Source organism: Galendromus occidentalis, unplaced genomic scaffold (assembly GCF_000255335.2).
Source record: "Galendromus occidentalis unplaced genomic scaffold, Mocc_1.1 scf7180000077495, whole genome shotgun sequence".
Lineage (NCBI taxonomy): Eukaryota > Metazoa > Arthropoda > Arachnida > Mesostigmata > Phytoseiidae > Galendromus > Galendromus occidentalis.
In genome coordinates, this window is record NW_003805483.1 from 301,284 (window position 1) to 320,615 (window position 19,332).

At 52.2% G+C, this 19,332-nt stretch overlaps 1 protein-coding gene across 1 annotated transcript; it reads right to left on the reverse strand.

Annotated features, from left to right (window-relative positions):
- Positions 1-1,837: 1,837 nt before the first annotated feature.
- On the reverse strand, positions 1,838-11,033 carry LOC100905440 (tyrosine-protein kinase RYK-like). The gene is made up of 7 exons (XM_003746339.2): positions 10,859-11,033; positions 4,174-4,380; positions 3,914-4,078; positions 3,592-3,780; positions 2,489-3,488; positions 2,065-2,379; positions 1,838-1,949 (listed from the first exon to the last, which is right to left on the reverse strand). Exons 1-7 carry the CDS (start codon positions 11,031-11,033, stop codon positions 1,838-1,840), a joined length of 2,163 nt encoding a protein of 720 aa, XP_003746387.2.
- Positions 11,034-19,332: the final 8,299 nt, after the last annotated feature.

Genomic DNA, 19,332 nt, shown 5'->3' on the forward strand with positions numbered 1-19,332 from the left:
CTCATATGCATCGGGTATTTGCTCCGTGTTTCCGCGCTTTGCATACGGGCGAGAACAAACTATCGCGATGAGCTGGAAATCGCTCCGCGACAGTGCCGTCCGCGAGAGAGCACTCGTACAGGAGACCGGAGTCACAACACGGGGTAGAGTTGCATTGTTTTGAGCGGAACACATCCCTTCACCGGTAGGCAAAGGACTGCCTAGGGAGTATGGATAAGGAAAGTCTAGCCCGCCATCCACCCGCTTGCTTGGTCGCTGGTTCGTCGGCGTCTTTATCAGCTTTGTTCATCTGTGTCCCCACGGACCTTTCGGTAGGGATGTGCTGGCGAGACAATGTATTGTATTTGGTTTCCCATACACGCAGCGGGCAGCAGCACAAACACATCAAGGCGTGATAAACACAATACAAGAGAGGCGGCATCGCAATCCGATGGTCGCCTATGCACGACCAGGGGTATTTGTCGCCTAACCGCGGAGGGTTACGGTCTCCAGCGGTATTTCCAGCGTGGAGTGCCTCGGTCGCATAAGGTTTTCAAGAACGATTCCGCTTCGAGTGCGAGGAGGAGCTAGAGCAGGAGGAGTTGGCGAGCCCTGATGGAAATTCAGATGTCAAACAAAGGGAATATCCGCACACACACGGACTTAAACTTACCTGACCTAGTTTTTCGGGGAACCTCCATCAGAGAGGTCCATCTTCATTTTTCAAGCTCGTTCTGAATAGGAGCTCCAACTTTGAAAGATCTTTCGTTAAGCGTCGTGGTAATGAATAGATGAGCGAATGAATGAATGTGCACGAGCGTGCGTGCGTCCGTCCGTCCGCCCGTGAGTGAATAGTAGAAGCTTGACCTCATGACGCGGTGCCGCCCTTGGTCCTTCTGTTCATGCATTTTATGATATGATTCTCACACCCAGTTCATTTTTATCCATCGACGTCCATGGTCCGAATTTTCTGCAAAATGCACGGTAAGCACACAAGGAGGGCTACCTCTCTCCTTAGATCGGATACCCACCTCGCTTGTTCATTCGGATGATTGGATCCTTTTCCGGAGATGCCGAAATCAGAGCTCCGAGAGGAGCATCCACATTAGGTAACGGAAAGAATGAGACCTCGTTCCTTTCTTACGCAAACAACTTTTTTATAACCTAATCCACTCCGAGGAGCGACTCCTCCACATAAACATCCGACCTTGGCGTATGTACAACTCTGGCAAGACTCGCACTCATATTCTTCGCTGAAGTCACTCCATGGACCAGGATTGTATCCAATAAGTCAATGCATCCAGAACAGAATTTCTATTCAAATTACGTCTCGGATGAAGATTTCTCCAGATGAATATCTAGGAGGAGCAGGACCGAGACAGATCCACTACCGTCATTCTCCATTCAACGAAAAGGGAACCTAACGATTCCCAGCGATCCTGCATCGGGTCGATGAAACTCCACAGTACAACGAGGTTTCCTTTCTGGACGATTTCGTCCCCTCTGGATAGAGTCTACGTGATGGTGTAACATATGAGCGTTCCTAGCCCGCCTCATGACGTGGCCTCGCGAGTCCAGCGAGGGTTCACAGAAACGAAATTCCATCCATTCCCCATCCCAATAACGACTTCATCCTCAGAGGAAGGCCCACTCTGAGCCGATTGGAGTCAATTTCTCGTTTTTTTTTCATTAAACCATACACAATCCGATGCAAACATCCCATCAGGCTCGCGATTTCCGTCTCCTCGCTTCACATTCTCCGGAGAACAGATTCTTCCGCGTCGGCGTTCTCTGGATTCTGAGGAATGACTGGGTTCTGAACACCTCGCCAGGGAAATGCTGAGGTCGCGCCGAGCACTCAGATGTAGCTCCCAAGCTGATTGTAGAAATTGGCAAGTGCCCTCAACATCTGCGGGAGAGTGAGCCGTTCGCCGGGGCACATCGACCAGCATCGGAACATGACGTCGTATCTGAAAGTTGCGGATAGTCGGGAATGAATTGCATGCTGATTAGGAATACGAACCCCATCGTCTCACAGCGGCCGATCTCGCGACACTTCGCCGATCTCCAGCGTCAAGTGCTTACAGTTCATCTGGACAGTTAGTCGGCTGTGGTAATCTGTAGCCACTTTGGAGGTAAGTGACCATTTTTCGAGGATCCACTTCAGGAAAAGGCGGCTGTCCGAGAGTGAGCAATTCCCACAGGGTGACTCCCAGCATCCACAAATCGGAGGCGGGCGTGAACTCCCGCTTTTGGAGCGACTCCAAAGCCAGCCATTTCACCGGCCGCTTCTCCTGCTCCTGGTCTCGATTGCTGTCGTCCATCCAATGGTAGTCCTCGGAGAAGAAGTCGCGAGCGAGCGCATTGTCGGTCAACTTCACGTGAAGGCGCTCGTCGACCCTGAGGGGAGGAAATCATCCGAATTTCTTCTCGATCCGAATCTCACACAGAACCTCGAATTTCTCCGTGTCCGGGACGGTCATGCAAAAAGTCCGAGCTCGTTACTCACATGCAGTTCCTCGTCGCGATATCTTTGTGCAGGAAAAACCTCCGATGTAGGAACATGAGACCCTCGGCGATTTGGACGGCCATGTCGACCAGGTCTTGAGTTGACAACGTCGTCAGAGGATGTGCCGTCTCCGTTCTCGGAGGGCTGTTCCTCGAGAATTTGCTCCTCTGCAGGAAATGCGCGAGATTCCCCTCGTTCATAAACGGATATAGGAGCGCTGGTTGACCGTTGGGCATGTCCAGACATGTCCCGACGACCGGCATCACATTGGTGTGGTTCATCCCGACGAGCATCATGCCTTCCTGCATGAACATCCGCCGTTGATCCGAGCTTGTTTGCTCGGTGACCGTCTTGACGAGGACGGGCTGAGACTCTGCTGAGCTGTTCCCTGACGAGGTATTCAGCAGAGCATGGTAAATTCGCCCGAACGAGCCCTCTGTCAACAGCTTGACAAGAGTTAAACAACGCGCGTCCACAGCGAGTTCTGCCAGCTGCTCGGACAGCGTAGAGCTGCTGCTCTTGAACGTGTCGTTAATGGTGCTGTACTGACCCGCGGAGCTATTCACACCGGCCGCCGAGTGCATTGTGAGAAGACTCATCGGCGGAGCGGGCGAGGGCGGCACGCCGAAATTCGGCTTACGGAACGACGAGTACGACGCGACGGTCGATGCGACCGGGCTTCCGGGAACTCGCAGGAACCGATTGGTTGGACCGGTCGCGACCGGCATCTTCCCCGAGAATCCCTTGTTGCTGTACTGCGGGGCTTTCAAGTGCAGAGTGGAACTCGCCGTAATCCATTCTTGTAAATATTTATCCGCTGTCGCCTGGATGATCACGTTCCCTTGATGCTGATTCAGACTCTGCAGTTTTCTTGTGCGCACGTAGCATAGTGTTGTAGCCGTCATCAGAGACATCGCCACCACTACGGCCGCTCCCGCGACCGCGTACAAAACCAACGAATTGCCATCAGCGACCAGGAGGGGTGTCGTCGCAGCGTCGTCTGCGTAAGGAAAAGACGGAAATTCGGGTCAAATCTGAATTCGTGTGGATACTTCAAGCCAGCCGGCCTGGTTCCTCGCTGAATGATGCGGAGCGCAACTCACCCATGACCATGGCCGTGTTTGACGTGTTCGCCGTGTTCCTCCGTCCGTGCTCAACGCGTTGAGTCTCTGACACGAATATTGTATTCTCCTCGTCCCCGTCTTCGTCCGTATCGTCCTCATCGACATCCTCTTTGTAAACGTGTGCCGTGGGACTCCGTGTTGTAGATGTTCTGCTCGTTTTCTTCTCGTCTGCGGAAGATCATGTTTTGGCATTGCGATGAGTTCGAATTCTATCGTCAACGAGTAAGCACAACGTCGATCAAAATCAATTGCCTTGCTGGTCGATATTGGCGACCTCCGAGATGTTTTTTTTTCAGCTTACCTTTGAGACATACTTTCTTTCGTTGGATTTTCACCAAGGTCGTCGACGTTTCCTCTCCAGCTGCGCTTATGTTCAGATTGATCCCGATACGAACCTCGGCACTCGTCATTCCGGTACACGAGAGGAAAACGACGAAGGATGATGGCGAGGAAACTGGCAGGTTACCTACGGGAGGAGAGTAACACTCGTTTTGAGTATGGCCGATGCCCGAGCTAGAACACGCGAAGTTCCGAGAATTTGTCAGGTGGCGAGGAACTCACCCGTCGATGGAATGTCGAGTTTTGGCGGCTGCATGGCCTCCGGGTTATCGACGGTCATTTCGATGCGGTACTTGAGGGACTGTTGGGGACGCAGGTTCTGCCACGTGAACTCCAGCCGGGAAAGATTGCCGGGAACCGGAACAGGAAATCGGAGGGCGTAATCATTCATTGAGCCTTCTTTCACGTAGTACAAGGACACGTTGATACCTGCGAACGAATGTGGCGGAGAATGTATTAATGTTCGGTCCAACGTTCAGCTCGATCCTAGCACCGAAGAAGATTGACGGAGAACTAGCTTGCTTCGCATCCTCCTCCACCGCCCTCGAAGTTCGCGCACTGATCCACTTCTCGAAGTTGGAATCAATTCTCACGAGCGGCGTTAACGAGCTGCTTGTTGGGCTCCCTATCTCGACGCAACAGTTCGCAGTGTGGAGAGAATTTTTCAAAAGTTTATCTTGTACATAAATTATCGATGAACTCAACGTTGGAGAGCTTTACGACAACGTCTGACCGAGCAGCCGTTCGAAGTTTCGGGAGAGTTGAGTATCAGCACCCATCTGAGAGCTGTCTGTTTGACGGCGTTGGGAGTGGTTGCCGCACGGAGTTCTTGTTGCGTCATTGGCTCATCGCGTCGACTAGCTCGGCTCGCAGCTGGCATCGCTAGTTTTCGAAAGCTTTTCGGAACCGGATTGGGAATCTTGATTGGACGGAGCCAAAATTGATTCTGCCTCGACTTCGCTCCTCAATTTTGCGCTTTTTTCCCGGCGCGAAAGCTTGGTCTTCCCCTTCACGTTCTGCGCAGCTCCCGCGTTCCTTTCAGAGCATCATTCGCCTTCTCGGATGCGGCATTGTTTTTCTTGCGTTTTCCGTTGTCTGCTCTTCGATCTCACCATCCCTCAAACCGCGTGAAGTCACTTGTTGCTAGCCGGAGAGTCATCGAATAGAGACTCCGCGTTCGAATAAAGCGGATGCTTTAGCGATCTCGAGGAACCCTACAGCGACTCCCACGAGGAGGGGTCTTACTCTGAAGCGATCTGCTCGGGGATTCCGCAACAGCGATTCCGTCAATTTTTCCGGCGGTCAATCGGGGGATTTGGTTCCAATCGCTCGCAAGCGAGCGACGCATCACGTTGGCATCTTCTCAGAAAGCTGACGCAGATTCGAAACTCGATCCGAGGAAGTCTCCTTCGATCTAAATCCTCCGACAGCCGAGGCTGCTGGAGCCGAATCACTTCAATGGACTCGAGTAGTGAAGGAATTTTTGGCCGGCGGACTCATCGATTTTTGTGGAATAGACTTCTTTCAGGGAGCGGTTTCTCCGTCGACTTGAGGGTTCTACTCGTCAACGCTGAGGGAATACGTTTCAAGAATACGGTCCCGGACGACACTGAAGCGAGTTAGGTGTGACCCGCGAATCTTTCTTAAAGAAGTTTGCGATGCTCTCCGCAGAGCATCTCTGGCTGACTGAGCATGAGTAAAATTTCTCCGGAATATTCAGAGGTCATTGACGCGAAGCCATATTTTCTCTGGTGATTGGTGACCTATCGCATTCCCTGACCTCGCTGCTAGGTCATTCATGATTCTAAGCGCTCGGACGGATGTGATTCGACGTGGCATATGTTCAGTCGTTTGCCACTCCGGACGCAAAGTTTGTTTGTTTTGCGAGTTCGAGCTCGGACAGCACTCAGTTGCATTAGGAACTTTGGCCCACGAACACAGCTGGTGGTGACTCCGCTCTGAGCGTTCAGCTCTATCCAGCTGCCGCTGAGAGACGCAATTAAACCTCAGACCGTGAGTTTTCTGTGCGAGTTTCTAGGCAGCGGCCCGGCTTCATTGCATTGCGCGGAGCTCGCCCCTACGTTTGGCGAAAACGACTCGGATCTAGAATTGAGGGAGCTGCGAGTCGAGTCCGACTCAGAAATATCTTGGACGTACCGAGGATGTTTTCCGCATAACATGTACCTACTGCCGCAGCACCCCTCGACTTTCACTCCGATAATCCGTTCACGAAGACGTCGAATGCTCCTGAATTCCCGATCACTTGCTGTTGATATGGAAAGAATTACATCTCATACACAAACCGTCAGAATGAGTGATGCAAAAGCAGGCAGGCATACAGACAGAGGAAAACATGGTTTGCACGTGGGTCGGCTTTGAACTCAAAATAAGACGCTTACCCCCTAAAGCTGGGACCTCTGGCAAGCAAGAAAAAATTGTCTGACCTCTCCTCCATCTTCGATATCCCCCAGCTCGTCAGGAATAGGAGTAGCATCAGCAATATTCGGAGCACGGACTCCCTGCTCGGAATGGAGTATCACTCGGCCGATCGATTGAAGCGAAAATTTTGATCTTCTTGTCTTTGGTCACGTTACCGGCGAAGATTTTCGGTGGAGCTCCGGGATCCCTCCAACCGCGAGCCTGCGCTTGCCGTGGCTCCTTTCATTTGTCGATAAGGGCATAAGATGCACAGACGTCAGCAACCGAGCGGGAGGAAAAACCTCTCCAAGAAATTTTCCTCCGAGGTCGAATCTCCGACCCAGAACTTCGAACGAAAGCGCCTGGCATTCGAAGTTGCGCGGTGTAGTAATCTCGCGTTGGCAGGTATTGCAACTTGCAGGGAAACTAGTCGAAGGAAAAAATTTAATATCGCGGATCTGGATGGGGGCGGAGTCCGGGGAATGAGCCCAGAACACGAGATGCCGTGAATGAAAACACAAGGAACCACAGGCGAGGATTCGAACAGAATAGAACTTCGGCGCTTCCAGCGTGCCCTCAGCGCGGGAGCCGGAGGGCGGATGGCGGGAAACAAGAATTCTCAAGATCTTCATATAGGGAAGATCTGTATTGTATCCATTCTGTCTCCTGTTTCACTCCAATTTCACTCCAATTCTCATACTGAACGGAGCGGCACTCCAGAACAGCTGCTCGGGTCGAATCTTCATGGGAGCTATAGCACGGTCGTAAAATTCCCTAATTACCCGAATTCGAGGCTCGATACGACGATACGAGGTTCGATCGAGAAGCTACTGAGTCAGCATCCAAATGCTAAGTGGGAGCGGGAGTCTGACGCGTTCGATTTGCGGGTAAAGGGTCGCATTTTCAGCGGGGGCTCACGTGAGCGACCGAATGCTTCTCGTGAAGTGAAGCGTCTGTGACGGGATTCTCTCCATCGTCCCGAAGTCGGGCTGGTCGACGACAAGACAGTCGCGAAATCGGGAGGAAAACAGCGAGGTAATATCATCGCCCGGGTTTGCGACTCGCGAAACCGTAAAGCTTGGAATTTACTACTCGGGCTCCCGACGCAAGTAGAACATCGATCCGAACTGAGATACATCGAATGGCAGGACAAGAAAGAAGTAGCGAACTGGACAAATACGCCCTGGGTTTCATTGATTTCCCTCAGGCTCTTGTGAAATGCAACCAATGCTTGGCCCGGGGATCCAAACACGGAGCGAGACCGACAAATCAATTTGGTCACAAACTCTGCTCAAACAATGAGAAGCGAACGTGTGGTCCAAACTCGCTTGTCCTGAGAGCTTTCCTCCCTCTGGATCTCGGGAGGGAACGACCGAGGAGAAGTTGGAGTCGATTTTCATTGAGGGCCGTCTAGCCTCCTTTCTAGCGATTCCACCGATGAACCTGCGCCGTCGACATAACGGAGACGGCGACGGCGCTTTGAGGCAAGACCGTATGTTTTCAAGAGGAGGTTTTAGTTTGCAGATAAGCCTCCTTACCCACCCTGCACTCAACATTAATCTTCCTGCCCTCGGCTGATATCTTTATGTATCCGTAATCATCTCTCGACTCATCGTTTATTATTATGCGCTGCAGCTCGATCAAAAGGAGAGGAGGTGCCTCCTCGTCCTAGATCCGAACGTGCACTTCGATAACCTATTCAGGATGAAGAATATATCTGAAGTAAAGTAAAGTCTCGGAGAGCTGTTTGTCAATGGAATTTGCATCACAGAAGGAAGCGCGTGCACAGTCTGCAATTTCTGAATAGCGAAGAAGCTGCTGATGTATTGTCGCGGTTCCAGGTGTGCGCTTCGGTCTTGGATCCGAGCTCTCTCGAGCTTCGCACTCGTCGAGTTGCGAAAGCACGTTCAGCTGCTCGTCGAAGGCTAACTATCATCGTCCCTCGATGCCTCGCGGTTTCCATCGAAATCCATTCTCGAGGGAAACTTCGCGAAGCACAGTTGCAAAGCGCCTCCCCAATGGAATCCATCAGACGAAGACTGCGCATCGGGTTCTCCTGATGCAGGGTGAACGTATTCTAGAGAGCTCCAACGCTATACGTCGATTTTCGCGAAAAAAAGGACTGCCCTCCGCCTCTCGAGCGAAATCGGTCGATCAATCGAAGTGCGTCGAAGAGCCCTCATTTCAAGAATAATTCCGACATCTGTGGTCATGATGTAATTTGTCTCAGAGTCGCTTCTATTCTCCCCGTGGACGTCCGAGCGAAGACGTAAGCTCCTCGCGGGACCCACCGAACCACCGTCGATCGACCGGGCCGTGAAATTCTATTCGCCGTCTCGTAGAATGAATTAAAATCGACTCGAAGAATGATCCGCATTCATCGGTCCGGGTCTGCCACATCCCATGAGTTGCGAAGAGACTGAGGAGATATGAGTGGGGAGGTCATCTGAATCACACAATTGATTCCCGGGAATCGAGGCCATCATGACCAACGGAGTGTATCGTCGTAAGCGAGCGGCTTCATTTCTCATCGTCGACTCGAACCTCGAGCACGCGGAGCGATTTCGTCCCCCATCCCGGCAATCGTCATCGTCTGGAAATTGGGGGAATCGTCCGAGTCCCTCCGGGTGTTTCTTACGCGAAGATAACGGAAGGTCCCGACAAGCAACTGCCGAGCAAATCCACCAGAAGACTGTCGCGCAGGTCATTAGGGAAGCCTACAACGTTTAGTTTGGTCGAACCAAATATCGGATTCCGATACCCGATGTCCACTTTGCGCTAATTACGTCGAGGACTCATGGTCGAGGCTCTCGAGTTCGCTGTACGATAAGTAAACTCTTTGCCGAGCGAGCGCTGGAAACTCGGGGCCGGAGGGACCGAAACAAGGATTCCCGCCTCACCTCGCTCGGGAGAAAACACCTCCGTCGAGTGACGATTGCGAGCGTGCGTCTTCCCCAGTCAGCGGAAAGTTCCGTCGCTCGGGTCACTTGTACCTGCCTACCTACCGACAGCTTGTTGAGCAAGGGTCTGACTCCCTCCGGCGTTCGTCTTTTCCGTCGGCCCTGAATCCCTCCGCCCTCTTTCCCCCCGCTGTCTCGCTCTCTTGTCGTTCCGCTGAAACCGATAGAAGCTTTTCAACAAAGGCGTTGGAGCGCATTACGTAGAACTACGTGAAATGGTCGACGTCTGGAGGCTTTCACGCCTCAACTCGTTTCTATCAACTCTTCAATTCAACTCACTCAGACAAGTTGTGTAGAGCTGCCAGACTGCTTGCTTACAAGTCGAGTTCTTTTTCCCATCCAGCAGAACCCATCCACGCACCCACCTATGGTCTTGTACATACTATCGTTCCCGTTGCGGACTCGTCGGCCTCTCCTCTGGGTAGATGCCTCGACCGTCCGGACCGGTATTCCCGCTCGCCCGACCCAGCACCTATCGCGATTTCGTTCACTCCTAGAAAAGAGAGCGAAACGAGAGGCTTGCCGAGGCGGGGACGCGTATTTTTTGATGAGCTCGGAACTCAGATAAAGATTTCAGCGAGCACCGAGGCAAGGGCGGTGTTTACCTCGATGCTTACGTACACAGCTTTTATGAAGCCAAAGGCGCAGCTCTTGTATAACATGGGGATTTTCGGACGATGCCTTCCCGTCGCCGGCAAATGATCATAATCTCCACGACAAACAGAACATGAAATGTTTCGCTACCCCAGCTCAAAACTGGCCGATCTATTCAAGCGGAGACGAGCGCTCCGCATCGAAGATGGGCCCGATATTTATGGATCGACAACCTCTTCCCACTGTAGAACACCCGGAAGAGTCGTACAAATGGCTTGGAAGCAATTGGCACCGAGTAAAAGGCACATTTGCGTTATTACAAGCCATTGATCTTGGACTCGGCCTGCAGGGCAGTCGAGCTCACGCTCGGTGCGCCCGAACGTACGTACTCTCAGATTGAGAGACAGTACCGAGAAAGGGCATCGAACGTCTATTGTGGTGACGTTAAGCGTCTTTCGTTCGCGGAACACGATCCGAGCATCGGACGTATATACGGGGCTATATTTTGCCGCCGGTCAATGTGCGCAGCGACCGGATGCGAATCTGAATGGCCAGCATTTTCTCTGCGGCCGAACAATAGGAACAGTATGGACGGGAGCTGTACTCCAGGAAAAGGCTACACGGAAACGATTTGTGCGTAGCTCCCGTTGCCGCTAATCGACGCTTGAAAGGAACGACGACATATCGTCATTTCGCGATACCGAGGCACTACTCGAGAAAGTCTAGCGGAAAATTGGAGGCGGCTCGTCGGGGTCCGCGAGATGGGAACTCGTGGGGCTCTCCTTCCATAATGTGAGTGTTCCTGCCTGCCCATGCGCGATATGGCTCTGGAGTTGGCATTCACAGCGGAAAATATGGATGTTCTACACACACACAACGCTCACAGATCAAATTATCCCCATTATTATCCTGAGAAGCGATCCCGATAGACTCACCTAACATTCTCTGCGATTCCTCTTGGCGTAAAAATAGATTGAAATTCAAAGTAGGCCCCTTCTTGTGACCGCTCTTCTGACCGTTCTTCTGCTGGCCGTGGAACGTCTCACAACCAGTGAGCCACAGAAGTGGCAATAGTATAAAATGATTCGAGGACGAGCACGGAAGACGCATCTTATCCTGGGAAGCCGCTACTACAACGGAGAGCACGAGTTCACTCCATCGATTGAGGAAAATTATACGCACTCCACCTACAGGTCCAGCCGTCCCGGTTTTTTTGGAACATCCTGAGAAAACTGCCGACGTCCTGCCATATGAACTTCCAATTTCGCTAGGAACTTGGGCATCGACGCATCGAGCGTTCTCGCGAGCTCCGACTGAAGAGGAACGGAGCAAATCCTGCAAGCAAGTCAGAAGGGACCGAGCCCTCTCTCGGAGCCCTTTCCGTACCGCGAGAAGGAGGGCTCACACAGCAACAGGTAGGGTACGTGTGAATACACAAAATTCCGGGAAATCTCCAGAATCCTTGGAAACTCATGCGAGTACGCACATACCTGCTGTTCGTGCAAGAGACATGTCCGAGCATCCGGCCTTGGGAGCGAACAAAGACGCTCTGCTGAGTCGGGAGGGCTGGAACTTAGGCCTGCTATGTGGTCTGTCATCTCTGATAACCCCTTCATCGAGACCTTCGGCGTTTCAAGTGAACTGGTCGATCGGATTGCTGAGAGAACCCATGCGATAACCATTTCTCTCTTCCTGAAGGCGATTGGATTCCCGAATTATTCTCGAGTCCCTCCTCGAACCGCCCCGCGTCACGTCGGAAAGCTGGACTCTGTGCGCGAGGATGCCGTCGTTGAGCTACTAGACGTGTGTGATGTTTTCAATCGTCTCCGAGTATTGCGGAGCTAAATGCCTGACGTCGTCGCCGGAACTGACCGCAGATGGCTGCACGATGAGGGTTCAATGACGGCCTTAATAAATATGATAAACAGTTCGGAATGTTGAGTTGCTGTCGGAAATGGCCAGTGTCGGTATTCTACGCTATTCTTCCCGCGGAAGAGCAAGGAGGGAATGTGGGAGTTGTGGGAGAATAGCGAGACAGACGCCATGGCCCCTCCCGCCTTCTCTCTTTCATAGTCGGGAATTTCATCTCGCAGGAATCCTCGCCTTTGGAGTGAAGAGAACGAAAGGCGCAGGCCAACGAACCGAGTACATAAGCAACGAGCGACATTTTCTACTCACAATGGGCAGTAGAGAGTTTTTTTCGGGCCCTTCCCGAGGAACCAACCATTTAGGACTCCGAAAATGAATTCGGCCCCTCTCGCGCGGTCGCTCGAAGACCACAAATTTAGGTCGCGAAGGACGACATTCTCGAATGCAGACGAGCCTCGTCGGGCCCGATGCGTCACGGGGTAGCGCCGTATACGTCATTGAGCAGAGCAGCAGATCGACGTCGATGAGAATACTTGAGAGGCAACTCGAAAAACGGAAATCTGCTTCATCTTGAAACAGGCCCTCTTCGACTCGGAGAATCAAAATATCGATTTCGAGCTGTCCGTCGCGTCGTTGCCCTACGTGAAACCTGTAGACGCGGGAGCGAGCGCCGAAAGATATCATCATCGTTTCTTCGTTTGTCTTTCCGTTTCGAGTGTGAAAATTCGATCGAATCAATTTAGTTTCTCTCTGCGCAGCTTGTCTTGACAGCTCTCGCGGAGACGGGGAGCGCAGCAGGAACAAAACAAACGGAAAGCGAGAACCTTATGGGTCGCTGCCAGGAGAAAAACAAAAAAAGTCCGCTCCGCAGGGGTGGAGTACGACGGAGTATGAAAGCTCACTCCGAAATTCATCTCAAACGATTGCCGCTAATGCATGTATTGGGAATCCAACAGCGAATCCGAATGCCTTAGGATTTTTCCCGTTCGAGAATCGTTGCGTTCGGGTACGTCGATTCTCCGTTTTCCGAAATTCCCCGTCTCCCGCTCGCGAAGGCGGAAATCAAGCAATTTTTCTCCCGTGTCGATGAGAAGCTCGACGTGCAATTAATTCGAGGGTTCGCTCCCCACCCTCCATCTCTCTCTCTCTGCGTATAATCCCCACCGCTCTCTTCCTCTCTCGTGATGTGCTCGACTCACTCTCGGTGTTTCGTTGCCGGCTCACCTCCGAGTCGTTAATTTTTAGGAAGAGGTGACTGCTTTAAATTTTTCCAATGGACCTATCTGTTCGCGCGTCGGCTGGCGTAACAAGGGGAAGTTGTCGTCGACAAGGACGGCTACGCTAATGAACGTGTCGGCGGGCTCGCGGGCGTCTCCGGCTGCTCCCATCGATAAGCAGCTTAAACATGCGCCGTTCCAGCGATGTATTCCCCGCTTCCACATCAGTTGTGCTGCTGTTCATCGAAGGGCCTCGAACGATGTTGTGTATAGGGGTGCTGCCGGGATCTTTTCCAGCTGAGCTCACTGGAGCTATGCAGCTATATATGTATGTATGTATAGCCTCATTCGGTGCGACGGAACGCCTGTGCGCGCCTCGATTCTTCCCGGGAACTAATTGCTCCGCTCCGTACACGAGCTCAGAAGGATGCTCGTACAACGGGGTCGTTGGATACCGATCATGCCACATCATTTGAGGTGGCGCCGGGAAACGACTTCGCGGAGCATCGCATCTCCGCGTGCCCTCCGGAGGCGGCTATACGGGAAGGAACTTCAAGTGCTCGCTCGTTTCGCATGAAGTTCATGGATCTATTCGCGGGAAATATGCAAGAAAGATTGACCCCTGCTTGAATTCCTTTGATCAACGCGTCCTGAACGATATTTTGCGGCATTTGGCTCCCTCGCTCTGCTCCACCGGCGTCGATCGTGGAGCTCTACGTTTACTCAACTCCGTGAGCGAGGACTCCCGCCGTTGTCAACTAGAGTACAGACATGGGATCGAATCATTCGTATCTCGAACTTGAGAGAAAGATGACTCATTTTACTGAGGAAGAACACGGAGAATAGGATGTCGGAGGAACACGGCCGTGTGCGTCGTCTCGGGTCGAGGAGTGAGACGATTCAATGAGCGGAAAGCCATCCAGCCGAGGAGCCTTTGGACTGTGATCGGCCCACTCGCGCCGAAAATGTTTCTCAGACTACCCAGATATCCAACATCATGAGTTTTGTGAATTTATCCTCGATACTACATACAGGGACGGCCAAGAAATTCATGCTCGTCCATAGCAATCGATGAGAGGAATTTCATCCTTCCCCTTGATCAACGGAAAGCCGTGGAGAATTGCATTGGGATAGAAGCTCACTCGAGCTCATCATGGCCAGCTCTATGATCTCGAGCCGGTGGATTCAGCGCGATCCGACGGGTCTGAGAGCCGCTGCGGGCACATTGGTTCGCCTGCTCTAGAGCGATTTCACATTTCCCTCCGCAGTAATCGACGATATGCTGGGGACCGGCCAATCGACTGATATTTGCTTTCGCAATTTTTTCCATCGCGAAACTGCTCGGCACCAGTGTTGTAGTGAGCACGACGATACGGAGCCCCAGAGGTTCGTTCGGAGCTTCAGTATGAGCCGGCGGCTCCCGCATGAGGGGCACCGCTGAGATCACTGACAAGTGAGCCTCCGTGTACCCTCCTTCCTCCTGCCACCGGCCCAAAAGGGCTCGCTTATCAATGGATTCATCATTTAATGCAAGAAAACGAGGAGAGACTCCTGTGATCCGTGTCGCCAGTGAGCGTAATGCGCTCCAGTGCGCAATTATAAAAATTCATGCGCCTTCGTGTCGTGCCATCGCCATTTCTACGCGTCGTTCCCCGCGAACCGTAGGAACATTCATTGTTCAATCTGTCCTGGCATTCATTCAAAGTCACCCGTCCGGAAACGATTCAAGGGCTCTCCGTCTGATGTATTCATACGTCACCTGCCCCGGAACAGGAACAATGCCGCCAAGAAGTCGCGAGAGATCCCCAACGATTGCGGATCATGATTACGAAGCTCGCCATTTCAACGAGGTTATCCGACGACACGAGTACCCTCTCGCGATAATCGCTCGGCGTGTCATGCTTGATCGGCTGCGACGGAGTTTCCCTCCTGAATTGATCTCCCTAGAGGTCTCGGGAGCCAAGCGATACCGTAGGTGACACATCGAGAGGCAATGACATAGGTGGGACTAGATACGATTCATTCAAAGTCCGCACGTTCCGATATACGGGCCTAGGACCCGTCAGAGCAGACGGTTCCCCACGTAGTCCGCAGCATCATCCCCGCTCACACCGTTCTCACTTTTTTCAGTCCCCCCGTTTTAGCTATATGACTAAATGAATCAACTCACATGGAGTAGAGATAGCTAGCTGACGGAGCCTAACGCGTCAAAATCGAACCAATGAATAACAGCGAATCGAGGGCGCTACATGAGAATCTGTTTCGTCCGCAATGCAGAATCCATGCTCGCAGAATCATATCCGAGAAGAAATGTCGAGGAAAACTCGTCCTGCGGACTCGGCGGCCGATGCTCCGCAGCCTGATCGTGAGTATGGAAGGACTACCAAGGCGGGGAAGTTTGCAGATTCGGGGCGTCTGATTCCGCAAGGGAGAATGAATTCAAGGGCGTGCGCATCGCACCATCCAAATCGCCTGCGTATACGCTGCGGAATCGCCCCGCCATCTTTTCCTCGCCGGAACACTCCGAAAAGGGGCACAATTTAATCACATCCATCTCCGGGAGCAGCGATATCCGTGCCTGGCCGCGGTCTCGATGCGAGGATCGTTCGAATGTCTTCAGAATGTTCCGGACTCGGATGAGCCTACAACGGGCCGGTACGAGGGACTGTTCGAACTAATTCCTCCTCTTCAATACCGAACTGCGCCGCTCATCCGTTTTTCTCAAATATTTCCCCGACCGGGGACGGGATTTCTCTGTCTCTCGAAAGCTTCCATCTGTGTCGGTGAAAGGCGGTTCTGATGTTGTACGGTATCAGCATGAGCTGATCACAGACATGCCGACGGGAAATCCCGCCAAAAAGTTTGAACTACCCTCTCCGGCGAGGGGCTCGCCTTCGAATTCGAATGGCGGCACCCGGAGCAAAATAACAACGGACAAAGCTAGGAGGAACACAGTCGAAGTTTTTTGATCAGTCCAATTCCCTTATGGTGACAACTCCAATTCATTGTACTCTACGGAAAGGAGGAGGAGACCGCCGCCAGATCCGAAATGCAGGGACGGCGCTCTGTGAGTTATTCGACATTCGGAGGGGGTAAATCAGATGATCCCAATCGGCTCGTCACTGTAGCTCAATCCTGCAGAAAAGTTGGAATCATCTGATGAACTTCGCGACAAATATGAACCCAGAATCTGTATCCTTAATTATTCTCGCTAATTATTCCCCCATACAGATAATTAAACGGCGAGACGACGATGAGATCACTCTTACTCGTCCGCTGAATAAAAGAGTGAGCTTCAGCGCCAACAATTACACAAGGCTATTCCAAGTTGACTCTGATGAATCGACGCGGCATACGAACCTGGACTCGACCGGACAACAGGTGAGATCAAAGCACGAGGGAGCTAAGATACGAAAGAGAACATCGGGCTGACGTGTTGCTCTCATTTTGGCTGATCAAAATGCCTGAACTCGAAACTCGTGGGTCCCTTTAAGACATCCTGCCTCACCATCCGGCGGAACCTCTGATGATGGAATAACCAGCGTGATTTTTCGCAGTCAACAATGTCCCTCATGGAGCACACCGCCTCCCACTCTGTGACCCTCGGCAACTTCAACCGAACTGCCTCATCAGCTGCCATGGAAACAACTCAGATCGGCTTCCCTCTGGACGGTGAGGATCTATTGTTTCTGCACTAGATGACCAATCCTTATGGACGGGTTGTACTATCCCAAGCTGCCGGGGCTGAAAAAGAGAATGCTCCTCTAATTATTTCGTTCTATGATTCGATACAGATGATGAAGCAGGGTTCGACTGGATCGATGAGAACTTGGAAATCGATCCGAACGTTCCCATAAAACCGATGGGAACCGACAGACCAGACGTTTGCGACGGAGACAAATCGCGCTCGGGTGAGATCTGCGTTCGAAACTTCAAAATCAAAAATGCAGTCGAGGTCTCCTGATTTTGGTTTTCTGGGGAATACGCCCATGACTGTCCCACGTCATGACGTCATAAGTTGCCAAATGCTCCATTGAATTGCTCATGAACTCTTTGACGGGGGGCCCGCTCCATCGGAAGATTCGACGGAAAAGGATTGGCGAAAGTCCAATCAGAAGCAGTTCAACTTCGAGAAGTTGACTGTGTACACTCGAGAGGAGTTTTCCAGTTGAACCATGTGGCGTTCTCTCGTCTAAAATTCTCCCTTTCCCCAGCGCCCATCCAAACTGCTCTCGACAGTGACTCTGATAAGACTCATGCGGGTGAGTTGGAGGACTATGCGACCTTGACTGTAGATTAATGCTCGCTTCCCGACGGGGGCCAAATCATTTTTAGCGGCAACTCGCGGTGGAATCTCATATATCGTAGGTCGTAGGGCGCCGAGAGTCTCGGAATTTCGAGTTCATCATTATATTCTTCCTTCCAGTCGAGCTGCGAAGCGAACAGACAGAGAGCGTCAAAAACGAGGTTTTGAAAGTAGCTTCGAAATTCTTTAAATCGGACAGGACAAATGAGGAAGCGAAATCGGCTCTCGACATCTTCGGCATCAACGCTGCTCTTAATAGCCAAACGGGTTAGTGGCTGCATGCTTGAGGGGAGCCTGTCCGTTTCCGGTCGTTCTTTCTTCATTCTGGCTCTCGATTTAGCCTGTTGGACATCGGCTAAACATAGAATCTCCATCTCCAGGTCGACAGGAAAAACAAGACCGAGTGCCACCGGAGCCCGAAGTCAGTACGAGGCCAACACTCGGGGAAGTGTTCCCTCGACGAGATAGAGCTCGACTGTCGAGTATCGAAAACCAATCATCGAGTTCCTCGAGCACCAAAGTCGAATCGGCCATGGACCAATCGGGAGCCTCCGAGAGATCAGCTTGTCGAAATTCCACTGAATCGAGAATGGAAGATACAACGATCGGCGACAATTACGGGCAGACGGACGACAGGACCGCGAGCTACGAGGAATCCGATGAAGACATGAGCGAAGGTGAAGCTTCCATCGAGATGTCCCGGTGTCGCAGTTCCCAAGAGTCAATAGTTCTGCAATCAGAATCGTGGTGCAATTTGACTGGGGTGAAGAATCTGGAGCTGGACGAGGAGTCCGGCTTGACGAGCTTCCAGCCGACTCTGCCCGTGGAATGCATGCCGAGCCAGTCCTCTTTCTCTCAAAGCTGTGACCAAGAGAACGAGTCGGTCAGTCGTCGAGAAAGCTACCGATTTCAGTCATCAAACCTCACCGCGGACTTATCATATCCGGTGAAGAGGTCCGATGACGAAGATTCGCCCGGAAGCGACGCGTCTGGTAACAACGATGAGCCCGAGGACGAAATTCTTGTTGATTCCCCGATGCCGAGAAACGTGAAGACTCGCCGAGCCACGATGGGACGCCCTCCAGTCGAAACGACTATTTCCTCGGACGAGGATGGAAGCGCGCAAATGGAGCCAACAGCTCTCTCGGAGCGACTCTCTGTCGGTTCAGGAGGAACTCCGGACTCGGCACATGCAAGACGGAGAACTTACGAAGTTTCCGCCACTAATGAAACCTACTCCATACATCATACCACTCACGTGAGCTTCGTGAATTCTCGGGGATCTGATCTAGATCAGCAATACCCATTTGGGGCTTCGCGGAGAATCACCGATTGCGAGGCCTGAAATTACTTTCAGACCATTGACGCAGATGACTGCAGCAACATAACGGATGAGAGAGAACCCACAACGATGCATCAAAGCCAATCTCCAACGTTTGTCCGCCCGAGCCTCCGCTCTAGCGTTTCATCGGTGGAGATGCCCAAACCTGACTGGACTCTGGAACAATGGATCCAATGTGAGTATCTCTGACCCATGTCCGCCTTATGCTTGTTTCTTTGTCGGGGGAATCCCGGCGGAATTTATAGTCATAGTCTGAGCTGTGGCACTGAGCAGACGCTCGCGAGACAAGGCTTTCCAGTCTTTTCCTTGATTCCGTTCGCGTTCCTCGCACATACCCCTCCTGGATATCGGTTCAGTCTGGGGGAAATACGCGGAGATTCGGGGATTCAGCTGACAGGCTTTCCAGATGATCCGGAAACGTTCTCCATCTTCGCGGAGCCCATCGTGGAGCGCGAGCCAATCCCGAAGGTGGTCAGAGCAGACAAGCAAATTCTCCAAGTAGACCGCGACCGACTTCGAAAGGCTGTCACGCTGGAGCCTGACGCCGCGCTCGAGGAATTCATCAAGTAAGCGGAGAGACCTCTAAAAAGTGACATCACCTCTGACACAGACACTCCAAGGGAATGATGATGAGATTTGAGATCGACAATCCCCTCGCCAGGCGTGAGAAGCTAG

Bases quoted from the DNA above. Each gene is read 5' to 3' on its own strand.
- LOC100905440 (XM_003746339.2), bottom strand. From the start codon at position 11,033: ATGCGTCTTCCGTGCTCGTCCTCGAATCATTTTATACTATTGCCACTT. The intron at 3,489-3,591 runs GTGAGTTGCGCT...TTCCTTACGCAG, and splicing joins AAACACGGCCATGGTCATGG to ACGACGCTGCGACGACACCC. The intron at 1,950-2,064 runs GTAAGCACTTGA...CGCAACTTTCAG, and splicing joins ACTAACTGTCCAGATGAACT to ATACGACGTCATGTTCCGAT.